Below are 22,816 nucleotides of genomic sequence, written 5' to 3' on the forward strand. Positions count from 1 at the left end.
TAAAATTAGGATGTATATTAATACATTATGTGTTAGTTCAATTTTTCTTTTACTGTTTCAATGCATTATAGTCAACATTTTAAAAAAAGGATTCTGTCAAAAAAATATTTTAAAAAAATGAAATTGGGCTGAAGTCCATCCTGAACAATTTCTTTTTTAAAGCATTTTTTTATATACAAAACTTAACATTAATATACAGGTAAGATAGGACATTCTAAATTTAAAATATTCCTTCAAAAAGAATTCCTAATATAAAATTATGATGTATATTAATATATTATGCGCTAGGTCAAATTTTTTTTTTACCGGTTCAATGCATTATAGTCAACATTTTAAAAAAGGATTCTATTTTTGAAGAAAAAAAAGGATTCTATTAAAAAAGCATTTTAAAAAAAGGAAACTAACTAATAAGAGATTTTTTCCTTAAAACAAAAACTAATAAGAGATTTTATTCTTGGTTCATTATTTTCATTTAACGTAGTAATCCGTAGTAATCTCTATAAATTGACTCTAATAGGTGTTGATTTTTCACATTGAATAGAAAAGAGAAGATGGCTAGTGTTATTAACCGAGTGTTTTTCTTCATTGCATTGCTATGCGTTGCATATGTTTTGACTCCAGGTAGATTTACTAGTTACATAACTCAATATTCTTTTTGTATTTTTTTTGTTATAATAACATTTAAAGTTTATAATGTGATCGTATTTCTAAAGAGGAGTTTGAAATGAAAACTCTATTTTGAGTTCGAGATTACGGTTTCTTAAAACATGTGAAATACGAACATTAGACAATCTTTTCGAATTTTCTATCTTAAAGAGAATTTTGGACATAATATATTCATATTTATTTGTTAAGCTTGTCAGATTTTAAATGATCTTATGAATTCAAAACTTCAACGTGCACACATGTGCTAACAATATTCTGTTAATTGTAGGAGGAGCAATTGACGAAAATCCTTTTCCTAATTGCATTGGCCAAGATCTATGTCCAGATAATGACAAGTGTGATAATGATTGTAAAGAGAGTCATTATTTTAGAGGTGGCAAGTGTATTGCAAATCAATGTTGTTGTAGACCTGCAGCATAATTGCACCAGCTTCTCTTGTAAACATAGTCTTATGACCTACACAAAAATAAGTTAAAAAATAATACCGTTATTTTAAATAATCATGTTATATGGATTTATTTTATATGTACTTATTGTTATTTCACACATAAGTTGGCACATATTTAGACTATGAGTGTTTATCTTGATTGGTTGTGGCGAGAAATAGGGGAGAGAGATTAAAACATGTAGGAGCCACATGTTTTAGACTCTTTGATGAACAACGAAGGAACTATAGTTGCAATTTTTCATAGTTCTCGAACAACCTGTATATGAGCTTGGATAAATTGAGGGACAAACTATATAAAAAATAAAAAATTTATTCAATACCTTAACCGTGTGTTTGGTAGAAGAGGAAAAGGAGGGAGACAGAGAGAGGGGATAGAAGATGTGTATTTGTTTTGTTTGGTTGTGATTAGATATGTCTATTTAAAAATATGTCAATAAAAAAACGCACATAACATTTATTTTTTTCGGATAAAAAAAAAATCCACTTATCTAATATGATGCATTTATTTTTGAAAAAGTAACACTCCTCTAGAAGAAAAAGTAACACTCATCTAACATATATATATTTTTTTGGGTTAAAAAATAAATCTAAATATTACATTCATTTCTAAGGTCTTAACATTTGATTTATTATTAGACTTTTGTTAATGAAATTGTTTTTTAATGACAATTTTTTTTTATATCACCCTCCATCCCAATGATAGGAAAGTTTGCATTACCCTCTCAAGCTAAAAAAATAAAAAAATCGCATAAAATAAAATGCTCAACATTATAAATGCGTCAACATGAAATTAGATGGATAAGATAAGTTTGTCATTATTTCTGTGGTTATTTTTCTTTTCCTTTCCTTCGCTCGTTAACGTAACTAACTCAGTTACTAGTTTATTGTATGAACGAATGCTGCAACCAAATGCTTCTACTCTCTTCAATCAACACTCTCCCACTTACCTTCAAATCTCAACGATGCCGCAACCCTTCTTGTTTCCTTCAAACCATCAACGCTAACCCTAACTCCGATTCCGATGACGATCACCGGAACAATTCCACCACCCTCACCCTCTCCTCCACCCGCGCACTCGCCTCCGCCATTCGTAAAGTCTCCACCTCCCCCGTCGAGTTCACTCAGCGACTCGAAAAACATCGCAGAAACGGACTCGTTCTTCCTAGTCCCGATTTCCATCGACTCTGCCTCCAACAACTTCATCTCTTTCGAAGAATCGTTCCCGAATCGTTCTTATCGGTTCGTAGTTCGCATCATTCAATAAACTAGGGTTTTAATTGATAAATTGCTGAACGGTGTCGTTTTTGTTGTGTTGTGCAGGTGTACGTTAGACCTGCAGGTAGTTATGTGATGGATCAACTGGAGCTGCGGAGGGTTGCAGTGTACCCTGGAGGAGATGCTGAGTCAGACGAAGAAGGCATTGTCATTCTCGTCAGTCATTTTAATGTTCCCTCCGGATTGCGATCTGCCGAGACCGCACTTTCCGAACTGCAGGTGTGTTGCTCATTCTGATTCTGTTATGTTAAGGTGTCTCAGTGAATAAACTATCAATTTAGTCCTCAAGTATTGATCGTTAAAATATATGAAAATAATGAATAGAGCATGTATACAGTTCATGTTTCGATTGACTTATTTGAGCTTTTATATTAGCATAAGCACTCGTGAGTCGTGACACTGATTGAAAGAACGTATGAAATTGAAAACAACTTGTAACATGTTTATAAGTTGTTTTCAGCTTATTTTCATAAGTTATCAAAGAAAAGAGTTTATTGCAAAGCTTATACGAAAACAGTTTAACTTTACTTTATCTTTTGTTATAGTAATAGCTTATACATAAGTACTTATCATGATAAGTGCTTATGCTTTAACTTGCAAATGAAGTTAAGTATTCCCTCTATTTCCAAACGTTAGTAGCTTAAGGTTTTTACAGATAGATTAAGAAAATATTTGATTGATGTGTATTGTACCAAAATAACCTTATTCTAATCATTAATTGTGTTACAAATTTCCATGTTTATGTATGTAACCTATTCCCAATATCTTGTAGTATAGGTGGAAGAAAAGGATCAATTATATCTTGGGTTTCTAAAACAACCCGTTTTTCGAGATAAATTTAAAATAGTTAAACTACTAAAGAGTAGGAATGGAGGGAGTAGTCCCTCTGGTATATGAAATTTTTTCACAGTAGTCCATAGAATCTGTCAATTTATAATAACAGCAATGTTAACAGGTTAAATTTTCGTATAATTTAGGAACTACTTATAAAATATTTAAGACTGCTTTCTATTTTCGTATACTTTAGGGGCTGTGTAGGATAGAGTGTGATACTTATTTACTCTTATTGTTGTTGGTAAGTAGGGATCTTAATATGAGCCTGACCGTTAATTGTAGGTTAAGGTTGTACCTGAATGTAAAGCTGTAGTTCTTCCCATGGTTAAACATCCCTTTGTTGTTGGCTTCTTGGTTGCTGAGCTTCCATTGGTGGAGCTCGAAACTTGTGTGAAGGGTCAAAGTGATGGGTTGAATAATCATGTATCTGGGGAGGAAGATTATTCACTTCCTCCTTTTTTGGATTTGGATAAGAAGTCATGGGAAATTCAGACTCTTCGGATCAAGGATGAGCCGGTTGGTATGTGCAACTTCACTGCCGATCAAAGATCAAATGCTGTTGACATTTCACAGTCTCTGGCTATGGCATATGTTATGGATCAGGTTTATATACTTCATCTGGCTTTGTTTATATAATAACAAGGGTTCATCACTCTTTGAATATGAAATACTAGAAAGATATGCTTGTCACACTTCTTGGATTTTGTTGGAGTGGCTTTCAAATTTGCATTTCTTAACCTTTCCTTTTTTTTTTTTTTTTCCTTTCCGAATTTGTGCTTTTAAAGTTATTTCATTCAAGTTTAAATCATTGAATCCACCACTTCTATGAATTAGATTGATTGTTTAATTTTAGCATGCAATGCATGTTCCTTAAATTGATTTCTCTATAGCCGTTTGTTGTACGATTTCATGACAGTTATAAGGTTAGTTTTTGATACTTGGTATGGACCTAAATTTCTGGCTCATCGGTGTCTCTTCTCCGTTTGCAGAAAGCAATGTTACTTCAGCAATCAACATGGCAAAATAATGTCAGGATGAATAATCTGGTTGAGCAAGTACGAGTTATTGTATTTTGTTAACCTCTTTATTCTTAGCCTTAGCATGTTCTAATTTTGCTTCCTTCAAACACAAACCAGATCCGTGGTCCACTTTCAAGCATTCAAACCTTGGGTAAAATCCTGTCCACACAAACAAAGAAAAGCGAGGTTAGTATATTCTCTAAACAGACGAGTTTTACTATAACAGTAAAAACTAATTCGTTGCCATATCTGCCATAAGTCACTCTTTCTAACCTGGTTAAACTTTACTATGTCAGTTCTATAACGAGTGGTGGCGAAGTTATTCATTCGTTGTGTAATTGGATATCAGCAACGTCTTAAAATAGTTACTTTTGCAGATTTCATATGACATTGTTGAGGATATCTTGGCGCTAAGTGATCGTCTGAGTGATGTTCTCCAACAACTCCAGGATGCTGTATATTTGACAAAGGTACTTCTTGCAACTATTATCACACATATGTGGGGCGTGCGCATAATCTTATATACCAATAATCAATTAATGTGCCTTTGGAAATTTTTTATCTTCATGCTCTTGTCTCTTCCTCTATGTACTTGTAGAACATTATGTGCTCTGCTATTAGATATCTTATTCATTTCCTTGATTGGATTTTCCTTGATCTACAAGAAAATTGTTGAGAATAAACATTCAATTTAGTCCCTAAACTATCACCATCTCACCAATTTGGTCTCTATAAACTATTAAAATCAACTAAAAGGTCCCTAAACTTTACTATCATCCAACTCAAAGTTTCTACTGACCATTTTTGTACTGTGAAAGTATTTGTTAAGCATTTTTGAAATAAGAAAATAATGCAGGTACATGGTTATAGAAACCAGTGCGTCTGATGTAGAGTTTTTGTCCAATATGCAGGCTAATATTCTGCGCTACAATGAAAAATCAATCAAGAAAATGAATGGTTCTAATCACATATTTTCTGAGTCAGTAAAATCTCAATTGTTAGATAGTTCTCCAAGGGATGGCTCTGTTAATAAAATGCATAAATCTGGTGAGCCACTTTCTCTTAGTGCTGCTGCCCAGGATATAGAGATGCCCCTTCCACCTTTAGCTCTCGCTCCACTACGACATGGAATCAGGTAGGTTTGATTGGTTGATTAATGAAAATATCTCTTTCGATGATGTCATGATTTAATACCACCTTCAATGTGTATATAATTATGTTCCATTCTGTGAATTCTGCCGTCTTATAAACTCCAATGTTGCATCAATAATATAAAACAATATTATTACCTTTAGGGTATTTTCTTTTTGAGGTTTAGTTTTAGATATCTTTTTCTCTTTTCTTTAAAGTATAAACATTCAGATGATTTCTGTATTTCTTATGCTTTTTTGTTGATGTCAGGAAGACCATGCAATGTTTCTGAAGTATTGGCAGACTTGGTTGATACAATCAAACCTCTTGCTCAGAATCAAAAACGTGTAATAGAACATAGTCAGTTCTCATCACCTTTGCTAGCTGCTGTAGAAGAACCTGCTCTGCGCCAGGCTTTCAGCAACCTTATTGAAGGTGCTTTACTCCGAACACATGTTGGAGGAAAGGTTACAATTGTGTCTACTTCTGCACCAGCTGGTGGCACCCTCGTACTTATTGATGATGATGGACCTGATATGCACTATATGGTAACTTCAGTTCACTTTCGTTATCTCCCCTGCTTATGCACTTTCCTTTTTAACAAACTAGAGATTGTTTCATGCATGTAAATTATAAAGCAAATTAAAAACATTCTCATGACCTGTGGGGAAATTTGGAACGTTTAATTCCATGGGCTGGGTACCCCACTTAGTGGGATAAGGCTTGATTTTTTTTTTTTTTTTTGAGAAAAGTGGGATAAGGCTTGGTTGTTGGTTGTTGTTGTTGTAATTCCATGGGCTGTATAGACAGTATATACAACTGATGCCATTTTTTGAGGAAATTAGTGCTTATTTTTTGGATATATTAATTTGAGAAAACTGTAGCTCTTCCCCACGTACTGTATGCAACTTTGCATGCTTCGCAGTAGTATCTCGGGTAAGTCTATGAAGATGTGGGGTATCCATAAAATCACCCTAATAATATCTCCTTCCAAACATTTCCTTGCTGCACAAAGATTTGAGCTTAGTATGATATCTTTTAAACCTAGGAAACCCTTTACCTAAACAATTCTTTGATTGAGTACTTTGTTGCAAGGGATAAACAATTCTTTAATTGAGTACTTTGTTGCAAGGGATTTGTGAAAATGGAAATTAATTGCTGCTTATGAGTTTGTCTGCAGACGCAGATGCATTCACTCACACCATACGGACAAGAACTCTTGGCTGAAGATATGGTTGAAGACAATATGACGTGGAACTTTATTGCTGGGCTGACTATTGCCCGGGAGATACTGGAGAGTTATGGCTGTGTCGTGCGCATTATATCACCCCGGACGAAAGATGCTCCACTTGGAGCTGGGGGAACTCGTGTAGAACTTTGGCTTCCAATGGCAGTTGTTAAATCTGATATATAGAACGAGTTTGAAGGTACGAAAGATAAATCAACACATTCACAAACAGTTCCGCCTCACAGCACCTGAGAGTTGAGAAACCGTCTAGAATAAGATTGTATGGTAAATATTACTAGTTCATTCTTTATCATTACAAAAGATATGTATCCAGTCTGTATATTAGTTTGTAAAGTTTCATTTGTTGCATAGTCTATTTTATGGTTATGTGGATAATATCATGTAAACAATGTATTACATCATATAGAAAGGCGTGTGGTTTAAGAGAGTATGCCCAAAGCCTCAACATCTAAAAATCGTTTGTGTCCCCATCCAATCTAAAGAAACTTGTTTTCAGTATCAGAAGTGATTAGAGTGGGATGAATCATCTCATGTCAAAATTTCAAGCGACCTTATCATGTGAAATTTGTATTCTCTCTTCACAAATATCAATAAATTTTGACAATGTCTAAGAAGAGAGAAAAATAGTATACAACTCGTTGAAAGTCCGATTCAATCGATTGTTTCCTGTGATAGTTACCAGCAAGTTATCGGCTATTGCTCATTGAAGATGGTTTTGTTGAAGCCGTTGCCTTGGTGGTGTTAATAATGTCATCACGGTGTGGGTGTAACTGTGTAAGACCTTTCCAAAAATTAAAGTGAAAAAGGCAATTTTTAAACCATTTATGTGGTGTCTTTTGTTTTATGATAAACTTGTTTGCAATGTCAAGAAGATAGTTACTAAGTATTTACTAATTTTCTTATTGAATTTCTTTATTTATATACATTGTTGTTTTTGAAATAAACTATCAATTTATTCTATAAACTATCACTTTTTATATAATTTGATACACAATATATTCAATTAAATAAGTAGTCTTCGCAGAAATTAGCATATGTTTATATACTTTAAAGACTAAAATAACGAACTTCATGAGAGCCTTTAATGTGTCATGTTCTCTCATATATGATTGGATGCATGTGGTTGTTTTGTGACAACATCTTTTTTGTATATGCAAATTATTATGAATTATAAAAATAGAGGGGTACTCAAACTCATTATACAGAATGTAATATAGAGGGGTACTCGAACTCATTATACAGAATGTAATTAGTGTGTGCTTTTTAATACTAAACCATTCCACAGCACAAATTTTAATTTATGCGCTCCACCAAGACATTACTTTCTGCAACAAACAACACCTGCAAGTACAATGTTATTTCTAAGGTTCCAAGTAGGTTGCCAACCATATCAACAAATCTAAGCTGCCTGCCACCTTTTCTTCTTTTTATTGAATTATGATGCTTTATGCCATACCAAGTAATATCTATTACCTTCACCTATCCAGCCTCATCTACAAGATCTATTCCAATATCCAACGCCTTGCCTACTCTTCTACATTAAAATTACATAGTAATATACAACGCCTTGCCCACTCTTCCACATTAAAAGTAGTCGTAGAAAATATTATCAGAATGGACATTGTAAAACCATTTAACGGAATCTACTTCATAAAAGATCGCTGTGTAAAATACATACAATAGGTAATTAACTAAATAAGTTTAGTTTTTTGTAGGCATAGTTGTAGTTTTTATCTCTTAAATGATGTGATATGTTTTAAACGACGTAACATATGATTTATTATCAGTAAGGATTAATATCTATAAAATTGTAATAAAATTTCTTAAAAATTTCAATGTTAACTTAAGAATCAATTTTTGCTTATATTTTGTTACAATATTCAGGCGAGCGCGAGTATCAGTAAAGCAGCAGACGTTTGTGAACTTTTTGACTGATCCACTAGATAGAAGATCGACATTTCGGTCTGCGGATGTTATGGTGTATGGGTGGGTAGGAGGAAAACATGTATGTGTGAATTTGACTGGGGTTTCACCACTTGTTGGATTAAGGGTTAAGACTTTTACGGTATGACAGACAACCCTAAAAGCCGTGTCAAGCAAAATGGCCAGACATGAAAAAACGTGTTTTGACAATCAACATGTTTTTATACTATTTGCTTTTGACACTTTCAGTTTCCTAGCACCTATCAACATGCATAGCAATGTCGTGTCTCCTAGATAAATGTTGTGTTTACGAGGATTGGTTTTGCCATCCAAAAAAACCTAACAGCTCAGCTTGTTACCCGCTTGCCTTCTATTTATGTGTAAGTAATTCTTGATATATATAATGTGACAAGATTTGTTTATAATTTGTCACCGAGGGAATAATTGTAATAAAAATAAGTGATACATTAAAAAGTCTTTGTTGTTGAACCTCATTCAAATTTTTAGAAAGACAAGAATCGTTTAATAAAGGTGCATTGTCGATGATTTTTTTTTTTTAAGAATTTTTTTTATACATCGACAATCAATAATATTTATTCACATTAAGCTTAACAACTTTACAAAAAAAAAATTATTCATATTATTATCACATAAGTCTATTTCGTAAACTCATACGGACGGGTATGATGGTGTAGACTTATAACTTTGAATTGTGCTACTTTTAAAGGTATCAGATTTAAAATTTATGTGGATGAATCTATAAAGAACTTTGTTTAGATTTTAGAGATTGATCATCCACATTAGTCGGTCGGTCCTTAAACTTTTTTTTGGTGGTGTCTGGGGTTTGAATCCACGACCTTTGCATATATTATGCATTGTCCCTACCAACTGAGTCAAACTCACGAGGACTGGTCCTTAAACTTGATACCATTTTTTTTAAAAATACTGTAAAGTACTTGGTTTTTATTGGTTGTCCATCTAAAAGTAATTTAATTTTTTTTTTTGAGAGGAATAAAACTAATTTAAATGACAATCAGTGAAGCCCGGATACGAGATACGATACGGATACGATACTGCACTGATACGCCGATACAGAAATTTTTTAAAAATCAAGATACGATACGGCTGGGATACGTTAATAAAAAAATTATATAATTAAATGTACAATATAATTATAACCATTTTTTAATATGCAAATATATTAACAAACAAAAGAAATCAGTCATAAGCTCGTAGCACATCAACATAAATATAAATAATATTGACGATTAAGAGAGTGATAATTAGTAAATTACATACACAATATAACCCAAAAAGAGCACCATCTGTGTTATACTATATCCAAAAAGAACATTGTTAGTGTTATACTATATCGATCCAAAAAAGAACACATCACTCAAGAGTTAAGTTATTTTAGTTAACATTAATTGCGAAATATCAGGGCAGATATCGGTGCAGGATAATTATCGGATACTCTCCTGATACGTATCGGAAAATATCGGATAAATATTTTTTTTAAAAATAAAATTTAATCTTAGGATTCTCTCCTGATACGTATCGGAAAGTATCAGACAGGTATCGGTGCATGATACGCAGGAGATACGATACGTCATCTATTTTGAAGTATCGGGGCTTCAGAGATGACAATGCATATCCCCATTTCTTAAAAAAGAAAAATCTAAATTCACTCCACTAAGTTTTCAAAAAACAAAAATCTTACTGGAATAAGGGTAGCCGTCCGTGAGACACTGATTGGAAATTAAATTGAAAAGTCACCTAAATTCTTTCACTGCATCTATATAATTCTACCTAAATTCCTTCATTTACAATTATCTCATCACATTTTTTAGGAAAAAGACCTTATAACAAAACTTAATTCCATTTTTTAATTCAAATTTAAAATTTTCTACCTGCATTCTCATTTTATTTTCTTTTCCCTATTTCACAAGTAGAACAACACAAGAACAACGTTGCTCCAAAATTTAGTATATAACCGTTTTTGGCATTGTTTCTAAACCCAAACCAAAAAGAGAAGATTCCGCATCATAATCGCTTATTCGTCGTTTTTCACGTTTGTTCTACTTTTCGTAAAACTCGATCATCATCAACACTGTTACCACTATCATCAGATTTCATTTTCATTAACCACCGAAGTGTTGCGTTTTTGCCAGATCTTGCGGCGTGTTATTAGGGCTTTTTCAGGTATGATTCACTATCACTTCATCAATAATCACTTTTCAGAAGTGCTTTTTTTTTTTAGTTTGTAATATTTGAATCGGTGTGTGATGTTTACTAATATTGTTATTAAGTTGCACACGAGTTACTTGCGGCGATTATGGGAAATGCACATGTTTTTCTTGCTTATATATATCATCATTTTAAAATATGTAATTTGTTAAACTTTTTTTTTTTTTTTTTGAAACTTGTGTTTGAAATTTGTGTGACACTTGACAATTGTTTAACAAAATTGATTTTGTAATTTAATTAAAAACCAGTTGAATTTGTGTTGACAAACTACCGAATTCGTGTCTTTAAGCTTGTAATTGTTGTAGCTTTATCAATAACATCAACATGCAGGACACCGTTAAAATAGAAGTTTCCAAATAGTCAATTTCGAGAAGATTGAAACATGTCAAAATCATTTTTATGTGTCTAGAATCACATGTCTCTCATAAAAGTGAGTAAAAAATGCACTAAGTGTATGTTTGGTTTTGCGTTGACTGGATGTGCCTTAGCCCGAAACCATGGCAGTTTTCCGTGTCTACGTAGAAGCTTCGTTTTGTAGCTTCTAGGAAATCACGACAAAACCAAAATTGGATGTGCGTTTGAGCCTCCGAACGCCAAACCAAACAGATACTAAGTGTATACTTGAGTGAGCGTTTGTCAAACTTAATTTTGTAAAATTGATTTGATTAAAATCAAGTTTGAAGTGAAGTGATTTATGTTTGGATACTTTTACTTCAAAAACATGTTTGATGCAAAATTTGATGTACAATTTTCAGCCCAAAAACTACTTTTTATGACTTCTAGTCAAAACGAGGTTTGGAGGAAAATCAATTCTGATACAAATTAGTCAAACCTACCCAAATCATGTTTTTCTGGGGAAAATCAGTTTCCACATCCCCCAGCGTGCCTCCAAACATGCAGTGTGTTCAATTCTGGGGTTAGACTTAGCACGCGTTGAAATTGGGTGAAATCATGGTGACTCCAAAAGCTACTAGTTTAAGAGTCAGTTCTGCTACCTGGTGAAAGGAACACATTACTTATCTAAACATGCTCTTAGACGGAAAAAGGAGGTAGCATTAAGCTTATTTAGATGTAAACCACCAACACATATTTATACTACCAGTGTAGGTCAAATACTATTGAAGAACAATTAACATGCAGCCAGCTCAATAGGATTGCTAATATATGCACCTTAAATCACTAATAGCTCTAATATTCTAAGAATAGTGCTGAATAGATGCTGGAATGAAAACAGAGCAAATGAGACATCTTAGAATAGTGCTGAGTAGATGCTGGAATGAAAACAGAGCAAATGAGACATCTCAAATGCTGAATAATAGATGGAAATAATACATGAAAGTGACTAGGCTAGTTATCCTAAAGAGCAGTTCAAAGTGCTGCATGGCATGGCTAAGAAAATCCAAAAAGTATGTAGTGCTGAAGAGACATTAGTAGGAATACAGAGGAAATGAGACATCCTAAACACTGAATAACTTCTGGAGAATCAACAAAACAAGATGAATAGGATGGTTTACCACCTGAAAAACTGTTCAGTATATTAGACAGGCCAGATGAAGTGGCACTGTTAGAAAGCAGATGTATCCTGGCAAAAGATCATTCTATTGAGGGCCAAACATCCATATAAATAAAAATTCAATGCAAAACTTACTTACTGAACACATCTTCACCCAATGTGATGGAATCTGGCAGTAAATATTGTTTCCACAAGACTAGTTTACGAAGTTAATGTCATCTTGAGGTTGGACATAGCCAATTACTGGGAATTTATCCCAAAGCTCTGTAGTTACTAATGGGAATTTATCCCAAAACTCTGTAGTTACTAAGTTAGCAGTAGCATAATGGTTTTGAGTGATCATAGAAATAGTTGAAATTGAACTACATTGTTAAAATCAATCCAAACAATAAGCGACAACTGACAACCTGGAAGATTATCTACAGAACACTCTCCCTATGCACGAAGTTATGAAGTAAATAGAGATATGGAATCTCAAAGCAGTGACCCCTTGAGATAGGCACTATGTTGAAGGATGCAGGATCTTTCCAAAATTAGCTAATTAAGTATGGAGTACAGTACAGGTAGTAGAAGCCTGACCCAAGGGGGCTACTACTAATAGTTCTAATATGTCAAGACTCAAGAGTATTATGTTCTAATTAATATATTTGGGGAGTACTGTATTCCCAAATCCAATATTTTTTTTTTCATACTATGGTGACATTTCTCCTTTTGTTGTTTAAACCATTTTCTGGTTCCATTTTAACATGTTCAGTTCTTTGTATTTTCAACAGGACTTGTTTTCTTTTAACAAGCATCTTTTGCTCTTCTACAGAGGATACGTCCCGCTTGCACATAGTGAAGAATAGCTCTCAATATAGTTTTATGATCATACAATCAGAAAAGTTTGGACATAATGGGGACCAATACTCGCAGGTAATATTTACAGCTAACTTTTCGTTGTTTGTCTTTTCAAGATTTTTTATGTAACATTGGAAACTATGTTTAAATGAAATTTGTATCTTGTTTACTGCAGTTCTACCAATAGAAAACCAAATGAAGGTATGAGGCTTGTTCTGACAACTTTTGTTGGAATAGTTTTTGGCTTCTTAATAGGGATATCATATCCATCATTAACTACAAAGGTGCAGACTTGGAACATCTTCTTTTTAGACACACCTTATGCATTTGAGTGAACTTAATGATTCTTTAATGTTGTTGGACTTATAAATGGAACTCTAACAGTGCTTACCAATTTGCAGTTGAATATCTCATCCCGCCTGCGTCCCTCGATTGATGTGTCTTCCCTTGAAGATGAATATGAAAGTGGCAATGGTCGGTCTTTTATGAAGAATAATAGCAGCGGCTCATCAAAATATCAGTTATTAAATGACACGTTGAAGGTACGTTTTTGATCCAGTCAGCACTGTGAACGCATGAAAGGTTACTGGGTTCAACAAAGTTAACGCGTTCTTTCATTGAGAAGGGCAAAGTTTAATTGAATTATTATATAGTTGAGAAAGACTAATTATCCATGCACTTATTGAACAAAGGAGGGTACAGAGGGAAGAATAGGTAGGTGGGCAAGAAGAATGAAGTTATTTTTGTCAATATTAGTTAATTTGCAATTATTAATCCTTAAGATTTGAAGAATTAGCTTTAAATGGTTATAGGCTGGTAGCAGTTAGGCTCTTTAGATTAAGTAGAGCGAAAATTGAACTTCTCAGGGCAAATGAGGCGCTGGAGTTATTTGTTTCTGTTATTACTTTGATGACACAGATCTCTCTCTCTCTCTCTCTCTCTCTCTCTCTCTCTCTCTCTCTCTCTCTCTCTCTCTCTCTCTCTCTCTCTCTCTCTGTGTGTGTGTGTGTGTGTGTGTGTTTTATAAATTATTTCGAAAGAGTTAATGTTCACAAGAGTAAACATGGTAGGCTTTCCACAACCTAGTAATTTATCTCTGTCATGTGCGCACACACGCGTACTACTCCTATCAACCTTGCCTGCTGCTGCTACATATGTGCGTGAAATTTCTCACACATGCACATGCGCCTACAAGGACACACTATCTCAGCATCAACAAACTAGAGAAGTTCAATGCATAAAGTAGAATGACTTATGAACAGAAGTGACTTTATTTATTAATTGATAAAATGGTTATTTTTATGTAAGTAAGAATATACTGTCGTGGAGATGTTCCAAAAGTAGAAAAGCAAAATGAGATCAAGCAAATAAGCTTATTGAGAATCAGAAGACCTTTTGCTTCTTTTTGGGGATGGTTTTTGATTGAGCAGAGAAGAAAAATAAGAATATAGGTAACTGAAATGCAGATTATTTGAAATATCAATTGAAAATCAAGAGACTAAGCTCCCTACAATAGATAACCTGAGCCATTCTCCTCGGAGAAGAAATACTCTTTCTCTCTGCCTCACATCTAGGGTACTAACCGAATTCGTATGTCATGTTTGTTCATTCTTCTCTCTTTTCCTATCTTCCCCAAATTCTAACTGACTGTCAGCTAGGAAGCATCCCCATTCTCTCCCCTTTTCCCTTTCTTTTTCTTATGCTCATAGACTCTCCAAATTATGGGCTTATCATGCTTCAAACCCACTAAAACATTCTCTTCTGTCCCAGTTCTTTTTTGTAAGCACTATTGGACATCCTATAAACTTTTGAGTATGATTCTGTATTTTATAAAACTGGGAAAATGGTTTGTTAATGACCAAATAATGATTGCTGCATATTTTCATTTTTATCTGCAGATTTGGGTTCCATCAAATCCAAGAGGTGCAGAAAGATTACCTCCTGCGATAATTGAAGCCGAGTCGGACTTTTATTTGCGTAGATTGTGGGGTGAGCCCAGCGAGGTATCTATCCTAAAATGGCTTACATGCTTATAAAACATATGAAGCGTATTGTATAGAAAAAAATGCAGTTAAGTACATATTAAGGCCTTGTTTCCACAGCTACTAAAACTTGTTAAAGGGGAGTCTTCCGTTTTTGAAGCATATTCTGTGTCCTTTTGTTAAATATACTTGATACTTGATATGACACCATAAATCCAAGATTGAATCAAGTTGGAAGAGACTGTGGAAAACTTGTGTTCCCTACAATATGTGCTCTTCTGTTCTAGCTTGAGTTTATGTTTCTGGTATTAGGTCAATTTTGAAACTCTTGGATTGGAGAGGTCTCAAATGTATTTTTATTGTAGTAAGTTGATTAAGTTACTACTCACAGGATTTAACCTCAAAGCCGAGGTACCTTGTGACCTTCACTGTCGGTTATGAACAGAAACGTAATATTGATGCAGCTGTGAAAAAGGTCATCTCTCTCTCTCTCTCTCTCTCTCTCTCTCTCTCTCTCTCATTGTGTTGGCTTGTGTACATATCTTTAACTATATCTGTTATTTTGAACAGTTTTCAGGGGATTTCACGATACTTCTGTTTCATTATGATGGCCGAACAACTGAATGGGATGAGTTTGAATGGTCGAAGCAGGCTATTCACGTGAGTGTTCGCAAACAGACAAAATGGTATGAATCCATTGCTTGAACATGAATATGGATTACAATTTTCTCGTTGTGACCACCAAAATTGTTTGCCTAACTTAAAAAATATTTTGCTATTTCAATTTTTCAATTATGACATGATATTAAGAAGTTGATTGTTTTCCCTCTTAGGTGGTATGCTAAGCGGTTTCTGCATCCTGACATTGTGGCACCTTACGACTATATTTTTATATGGGATGAAGATCTGGGTGTTGAGCATTTTAATGCAGAGGAGTGAGTATTTGATATGATACAATACAGCACATGCAGAATTTAGTTTTGATGTTACTGTGCAAGTTTTTTTTACACTATCAACCAATTATATGTTAATTTTTTGCTTAACAATTTTAATTTTTTTTTTAATTTAATTGCTGCCATGGTCAAATTTGTTTATCCTTCAAAAAAAAAGGTCAAAGTTGTTAAATTATTTGGTAATATGTAATTAGATGATGGTGTTAAGAATTATTATAATGACTGAGAATCAAAATGAAATCAATGAGTAGTTATATGCCTAAGGATTTTTTTTCTTCTGCTTTTTCTCACAAAGGTTTGATGTACTCCTAATTTCAAGTGCAGATACCTAAGACTGGTGAGAAAGCATGGGTTGGAGATTTCACAGCCTGGTCTGGAACCTAATAATGGGCTGACATGGCAAATGACAAAGAGAAGAGGTGATCGCGAGGTCCACAAGTAAGAATGATGAAAATTCAATCCCCACTTTCTTCTGGTGCTTGTTGGTAAATGATTGTGTGTTAATTGTTTCCTTCTTTATTTCTATTAGAGAAACAGAGGAGAAACCAGGATGGTGCAGTGACCCTCATCTGCCTCCTTGTGCAGCGTAAGTCTCAGTTGACACTGTCATTATATTATCTACACATACCATGCTGTATATAATAATTGTGCTATGCATGCAGGTTTGTTGAGATTATGGCTCCAGTGTTTTCACGTGAAGCATGGCGCTGCGTGTGGCATATGATTCAGGTTTGAGGTCTACCCTTTTTTCTTTTTTAATATACTAGTACATTGTTTAGATGTTTAATGCTTGTTTAAACACTCAATGTTGTCTTATAATTTTTTATGGTTTTGACGTTGTGGGTGCTTCAGAACGACTTGGTCCATGGATGGGGTCTCGACTTTGCTCTTAGAAAATGTGTTGAGGTGAGTTGATTCCTCATTACTTTAATTTATCTAGTTTTTATTAAATTATATGTTCTTGAACATTAACTCAAGCAACTTCCCTCTGTCGTGTAGCCGGCCTATGAGAAGATAGGAGTTGTTGATACTCAATGGATTATTCATCAAAGTATTCCCTCGCTAGGGAATCAGGTAATTTGTTTTCCATGATTATTATTCTTGTTGGTCGGTCTCTATAATTTGTACTCATTGCAGAACCAAGATTCTTATTTGTTTTTTCGTGCTTTGGTAGGGAGAATCAAAATCTGGGACAGCGCCATGGCAAGGGGTATGTTACGCATTTTCATATAGTTCGGCTTGACATCCTAGTCTCTTTGGTTTATTAATCAAGAATATATATTCCCTCCATCTGATATTTTGCTTGCTTGCTTCTTTTCTAACTTTATAATTGTCTTAATTAATCAAGAAGTTGTGTCATAATGGATGAAGTTGTTGTTTTATGTAAATATTTTGATTGTACAAATATATATATGCTGATGGTTTAAACGCTGTTGATTGCCAGGTAAGGGAGAGGTGTAGAAAGGAGTGGACAATGTTCCAGAGTCGAATGGCGCTTGCAGAAAATGCATATTACAAAGCCGTGGGAATTGATTTGTTTAATTCAACTAATCCTTAGGGGACAGTGACGACTTGTACACAACCATCACCACATTGCCTTCCATTTACACACGAAAAATATGTTTTCATACACTCCATTCACAGAGGATTGTTTTTTGGGTCATATAGTAGCTAAGGACAAAATAACACCATGTAGAATTTCAGAGCTGAAAGTAGAATTAAATGTAGGTCAATGTGTATTTGATTGTATTGTTCTTTTAGGATCTATGCGACAATGCCTGGTAATTACCCAAATTGGATGCGACTATTAAGAATCCCTTTACTGTATGTAGTTGATTTGGAACGGTATATGGAGCATTACCAACTTGGCCAAACCATTTAAAAAATCACAAGTTCAAAGGATCCAAAATTTGGTGTCGAATGGTTGGCTGTTATGGTCACTAGACAATCTTTTGGACGATTTTTAACGTTATTCATCAATTCACTGATATGTAACTTAACTAACACTCATTTGACAAAAAAATTGAATAAATTATGTTACGATCATATATATATTTATGCAATATTTATTTTTATTAAAATAAATATTGCTATGGAAGTCAACCAGGTTCTTTGAGAGAAGTCAACGGGGTTCTGAGTAACCGAGTAATGGTATTTTGACATCCATTTGACGACAACTTTGTTGACAACCTTGTTTTTCTCGCTTCTTATTGGTCAAAAACAATGGAGAGAGAAAAAGGAAGAGAGAGGATAACAACATCATGTGAGTATAAGAGAGAAAGTTGTTTAAAAGTTGTCAAAAAGTGGTTGTCAAAATATTATTTCTCCTGAGTAACCTGTTTGCTTCAATGTTGCTCAAGGTCTCACGGTGTCTTCGTATCACTTGGGAGTCTTCTTATATCAGGCTGCTGTGGAAAGTCTGAAAAACATTGAATTTTTTGTGCGCATTGAACAAATTCTTTTTAAAAAAAACAATATAGTGGGATTTTATTAATTAAAGTGTATTAATGATGACCCTTTTACAATCGAGAGATTTAAGCTTTGTAACTTAAAGTTTTAAGCTTAAACTCTTAACATTGAACTATGACATCATGTGAAAAAATCAAGTAATAAAAATCTTGAAATATAAAAAGAATTAATTATTTTTCTAAAATGTTAACGTAGTTTTTCAGAAGATCAATTTACATGAATACGATTGCTTGCACTTATCATAGATAAAAAGAACCCCATAACATAATGAACGTTGATAGGACTATTTTTGTTTCAGTTTCAATGCTCTTACTGTATTTCTTGTATCACAAAGAAAGTGGCACATATTTATTTAATAGTGGATACCACGCGGTTGCGTATTTTATTTTATCAAAAGGGCCATATAAGTAACTTGCGGAATTGTTAGGGGGAAATCACGTGTATTTTTCTTAGTCATACTTCCATTGTTTCAACATTGGTTGCTTTCTTAATCAAGTTCCTTGTGCTAGCTACTCCTTTCCTTTCCTTGTGTTACACTTATAACCTCTTCTTTCTACCATGCTTTAATATTTCTTCTTGTTCTTTTGAATCATTTTCTAGTTTCAATTATTTATTAATTTAGTTCTATCTTCTTTGCACTTTAAGGAGGTCTTCTGTTCATTTTACAAACATCTTGGTTTTCTTATATGGAGGATACAATAAAAAAAAATTGGACATAATGAGGGGAGTTACTCACAGGTTTGAGATAATAACTATTTTTTATTATTCTGTTTGATCCTAAGAATTTTTGCATATGCTATATCAATTCCTTTAAGTAAATATTTGCTTCTTTATGGTTGCAGTTATAGTAAGAGAAAAACAAATGAAAGTATGAGGCTTGTTGTGATATTTTTCTTTGGAGGATTTCTTGGCTTATTTATAGGATTATCACTCCCAACATTCTCAACAACAAAGGTGCTGCTGAAATTGATGTTATTTCATGCCTCAGTGAATTTTTATTCATATTTTGATCTTATTTGATTTTAGAATGCAACTCTGACCTTGCTAATTTATTTATTTATTTTTTTAGTTGAATCTGCCATCTAGCTTGCTTCCTTCCATTGATTTGTCATGCATTCGCGGTAGGGATACATGGTCTTTCATGAAGAATGATGATAGCATCTCATCACAAGACCAGTTAATGAATAATCCATCTAAGGTTTGCATCTTACAATATCATTCTTAAAGGAAAAGAAATGTTTTATAGAATTATATAATTGCAATGAGGTCCATAAACTCATCAAATTAAGATTCATGTACCACATTTATTGAACTAAAGATTAGTATTGCAAAAAATTATAGACAAATGCAGTTGATGCAGTCTTAGAGGCCTCAAAACCTTGTTTTATCCCATTTTGGAGCTTAGTATAATAATTGAACACTTGTGTCTATATTAATCAATTATTTTTAAAATGACTTGAACTGGGATTTTCATCTTATGTAATATTTGAAAATATGAATTGTACAAGTATGCTTGATAATCAGAAAATTGCCACTTATTTTGGTGATTGATTGCAGATTTGGGTTCCAACAAATCCTAGAGGTGCAGAAAGATTACCTCCTGGGATTGTTAATGCTCAATCAGACTTCTTCTTGCGCAGATTGTGGGGTCTTCCCAATGAGGTCAGTATAAACAACTTAATTAAGAGCTTATTATAAAAGTGTTTATGTGTAAGTTGTTTCTTTAACAAATGCTAAATAAAGTCAAACTGTTTTGATATAACTATAAGCTGTACATTGTTTTCATATGCTATCACAGAGAACTTATAAAAATAAGCTGAAAGAAGCTTAAAAGTGTTTAGTCCGTCGATAAGCTCCAATAAGCCAATTCAAACATGCCCTCAACTTACTGCATATGTGCATTTTCCATCTAGCTACTAGACTTTTTTATGTATAGAGAATTTTATTAAGTTGCTACTTGTAGGATTTTACCTCTAAGCCAAAGTACCTTGTGACCTTCACTGTTGGGTATCAGCAGAAAAAGAATATTGATGCAGCTGTGAAAAAGGTCCTCTTTCTCACTCTCTATCTTTGCATAGGCTTGTGTATGTTTCCTTTAACTAAATAATTACTATGATACTTTAACAGTTTTCAAAGGACTTCACAATCCTTCTATTTCATTACGATGGCCGAACAACCGAATGGGATGAGTTTGAGTGGTCAAAAAAAGCTATCCATGTGAGTGTTCACAAACAAACCAAGTGGTAAATAAATCCTCTGTTTTCTATTTGAATTTGGATTACAATTTTTCATTGCGACATTTTCCATTAGTACTAGTATTATTTACCAAACTCAGTTTTCTGTTATTAATCTATTTATTCTCTTAGGTGGTATGCCAAGAGGTTTCTGCATCCAGACATTGTTGCATCATATGAGTATATTTTCATGTGGGATGAAGACCTTGGGGTTGAGAATTTTAACGCAGAAGAGTGAGTATTAGTATTGTATATATATTTTATTATTTTTTATTGCATAGTTTTTCTTTTAATTTGCGGTTTCAATATCCATGTTGAAGGTTTTTAAATTTGAAAAAGAACAATGTTGTTAAAAGGTCGACGAAAACTATATTTTCTTCGAATTTAAGGAAGTTTCATATGTATGTTGTCTAATTCCAACTGCAGATACATAAAACTGGTGAAGAAGCATGGCTTGGAGATTTCACAGCCAGCTTTAGAACCTCAAAAAGGGTTGATTTGGAATATGACAAAGAGAAGAAATGACAGTGAAGTGCACAAGTAAGAACTAATGATAAGTCACAATTTTCTTGTGTTGTGTGTTATGATTGTGAAAGAATGAGTTTATGTGTGTTTGACTGTTTATTTGTTTGGTATTTCTATTAGACATGCACAAGAGAAACCAGGGAAGTGTAAATACCCTCTTCTTCCTCCTTGTGCAGCATTTGTCGAGATTATGGCTCCTGTTTTTTCGCGAGATGCATGGCGTTGTGTGTGGCACATGATTCAGGTTCCATGCTTACTCTTTAAAAGGAATTATGACTAAAGTCAAATGTTTTAATAATGCAATGGATATGATTGATTGACAGTGTAAAATATCTTTACACTGTCCTTAAAAATATTATCATCCATTAGCTGTTTATGATGGCTTCCAATAAATTATGACTGTAACACAATAATGGTTTTCGCAGAATGAATTTGTTCATGGATGGGGTCTTGATTTTGCTTTTAGAAAATGTGTTGAGGTAATTAATGAATCTTGTTTCTCTTATTATATTGTAATTGTTATATGCTTTGAAAATTTAAACTAATACTATATGTCATATATTATATAGCCTGCCCATGAGAAAATTGGAGTTGTTGATGCTCAATGGATTGTTCACCAAGGTATTCCATCACTAGGGGATCAGGTAAATTTTTTAATTTTGTCTTAGACTAATCATGTTACATATGTTTGATGTTAATTATCTTAACTACTCAAATGTTTTCCTTTGTGCTTGATAGGGAGAAGCACAGACTGGAAAGCCGGCATGGCGAGCGGTATGTTATGAACCTTTCGTAACATAAACTATTTTTATGATCTGACGATTATAGTTAATTAGTAGTGTAAAAATTATTTACAGCAATATTATATGTGATTTAAATTAACTTTGATTTTGTTATTTATGTGTATATTTGCATGGTATTGGTTGCAGGTTAAGGAGAGGTGTGGCATGGAATGGAGAATGTTCCAAGGTAGATTGACAAATGCAGAAAGGGGGTATTACAAGTCAAAGGGAATTGATTTTTCTGATTTGCTCGCTCATAACTAAGGGACGGAAATTACATTCAACGATAACTTAGATTCCTAGATAGAGCATTATATATATGAACATTCAAAGTGAAGAAAAATCATACTAATTACATTGTAATTCGTAGTGAATAAATATACATCCTACCAAAACTGGTCAAAAACCGAGCAAAGCAGCAGAATCCTTCAGAAAACTGAAGCGCTGAGTCATAATTTTTTTTGTTGTATGAATCGTTACCCTATGTTTAAATTCAGTGAAATTTTTGGGCCACTTAGACTTCATATAATTGGTGACAAAATTAGATTCCTTGGATCATAAGCTATCTTTCCTTCAATCACACTTAATCTTTGAACATTTTAAGGAGTTGACCCATAAGGGTCACAATCTAGTTTATTTTACCATTTTGCCAACTTACTTCAACTACTTAAGTTTCATTTCATGTTTCAATCACTTGAATGACAATAATTTACTAATGACAAATGT

The 22,816-nt window shown here is 33.6% G+C and overlaps 3 protein-coding genes and 1 long non-coding RNA gene across 7 annotated transcripts; all 4 read left to right on the forward strand.

Annotated features, from left to right (window-relative positions):
• The first annotated feature begins 1,914 nt into the window (after positions 1-1,914).
• CSK (chloroplast sensor kinase) lies at positions 1,915-7,052 on the forward strand. Its single transcript, XM_085705400.1, has 9 exons — positions 1,915-2,353; positions 2,435-2,608; positions 3,506-3,826; positions 4,213-4,278; positions 4,360-4,428; positions 4,620-4,712; positions 5,154-5,377; positions 5,648-5,921; positions 6,554-7,052. The coding sequence occupies exons 1-9, from the start codon at positions 2,003-2,005 to the stop codon at positions 6,785-6,787; spliced, it is 1,806 nt and encodes a 601-aa protein (XP_085561526.1). The 5' UTR covers positions 1,915-2,002; the 3' UTR covers positions 6,788-7,052.
• On the forward strand, positions 5,950-6,235 carry LOC146933597 (uncharacterized). Its single transcript, XR_015007509.1, has 2 exons — positions 5,950-6,094; positions 6,135-6,235. It is a non-coding gene; the product is annotated as an uncharacterized LOC146933597 (long non-coding RNA).
• Positions 7,053-10,564: 3,512 nt separating the features above from the next.
• LOC146933598 (uncharacterized) lies at positions 10,565-17,989 on the forward strand. Of its 4 annotated transcripts, none has more exons than XM_085705401.1 (15): positions 10,565-10,747; positions 13,079-13,220; positions 13,321-13,429; positions 13,547-13,687; positions 15,044-15,148; positions 15,519-15,602; positions 15,698-15,813; positions 15,961-16,062; positions 16,405-16,518; positions 16,610-16,666; positions 16,743-16,809; positions 16,933-16,986; positions 17,080-17,154; positions 17,255-17,290; positions 17,525-17,989. In XM_085705401.1, the coding sequence occupies exons 2-15, from the start codon at positions 13,201-13,203 to the stop codon at positions 17,636-17,638; spliced, it is 1,194 nt and encodes a 397-aa protein (XP_085561527.1). In that variant the 5' UTR covers positions 10,565-10,747; positions 13,079-13,200; the 3' UTR covers positions 17,639-17,989. The 4 variants fall into 4 exon arrangements, with proteins under 4 accessions (XP_085561527.1, XP_085561529.1, XP_085561528.1 ...); XM_085705403.1 differs by having other exon boundaries at positions 13,321-13,346; XM_085705402.1 differs by having other exon boundaries at positions 13,120-13,220.
• Positions 17,990-18,985: 996 nt separating this feature from the next.
• Positions 18,986-22,603, forward strand: LOC146933599 (uncharacterized). The gene is made up of 13 exons (XM_085705405.1): positions 18,986-19,287; positions 19,392-19,503; positions 19,619-19,747; positions 20,107-20,211; positions 20,513-20,596; positions 20,677-20,792; positions 20,916-21,017; positions 21,210-21,323; positions 21,429-21,552; positions 21,734-21,787; positions 21,878-21,952; positions 22,047-22,082; positions 22,238-22,603. Exons 1-13 carry the CDS (start codon positions 19,268-19,270, stop codon positions 22,352-22,354), a joined length of 1,188 nt encoding a protein of 395 aa, XP_085561531.1. The 5' UTR covers positions 18,986-19,267; the 3' UTR covers positions 22,355-22,603.
• Positions 22,604-22,816: the final 213 nt, after the last annotated feature.

This window comes from Medicago sativa, chromosome 4 (assembly GCF_051527215.1).
Source record: "Medicago sativa cultivar Bolivia chromosome 4, Bolivia_mono, whole genome shotgun sequence".
Lineage (NCBI taxonomy): Eukaryota > Viridiplantae > Streptophyta > Magnoliopsida > Fabales > Fabaceae > Medicago > Medicago sativa.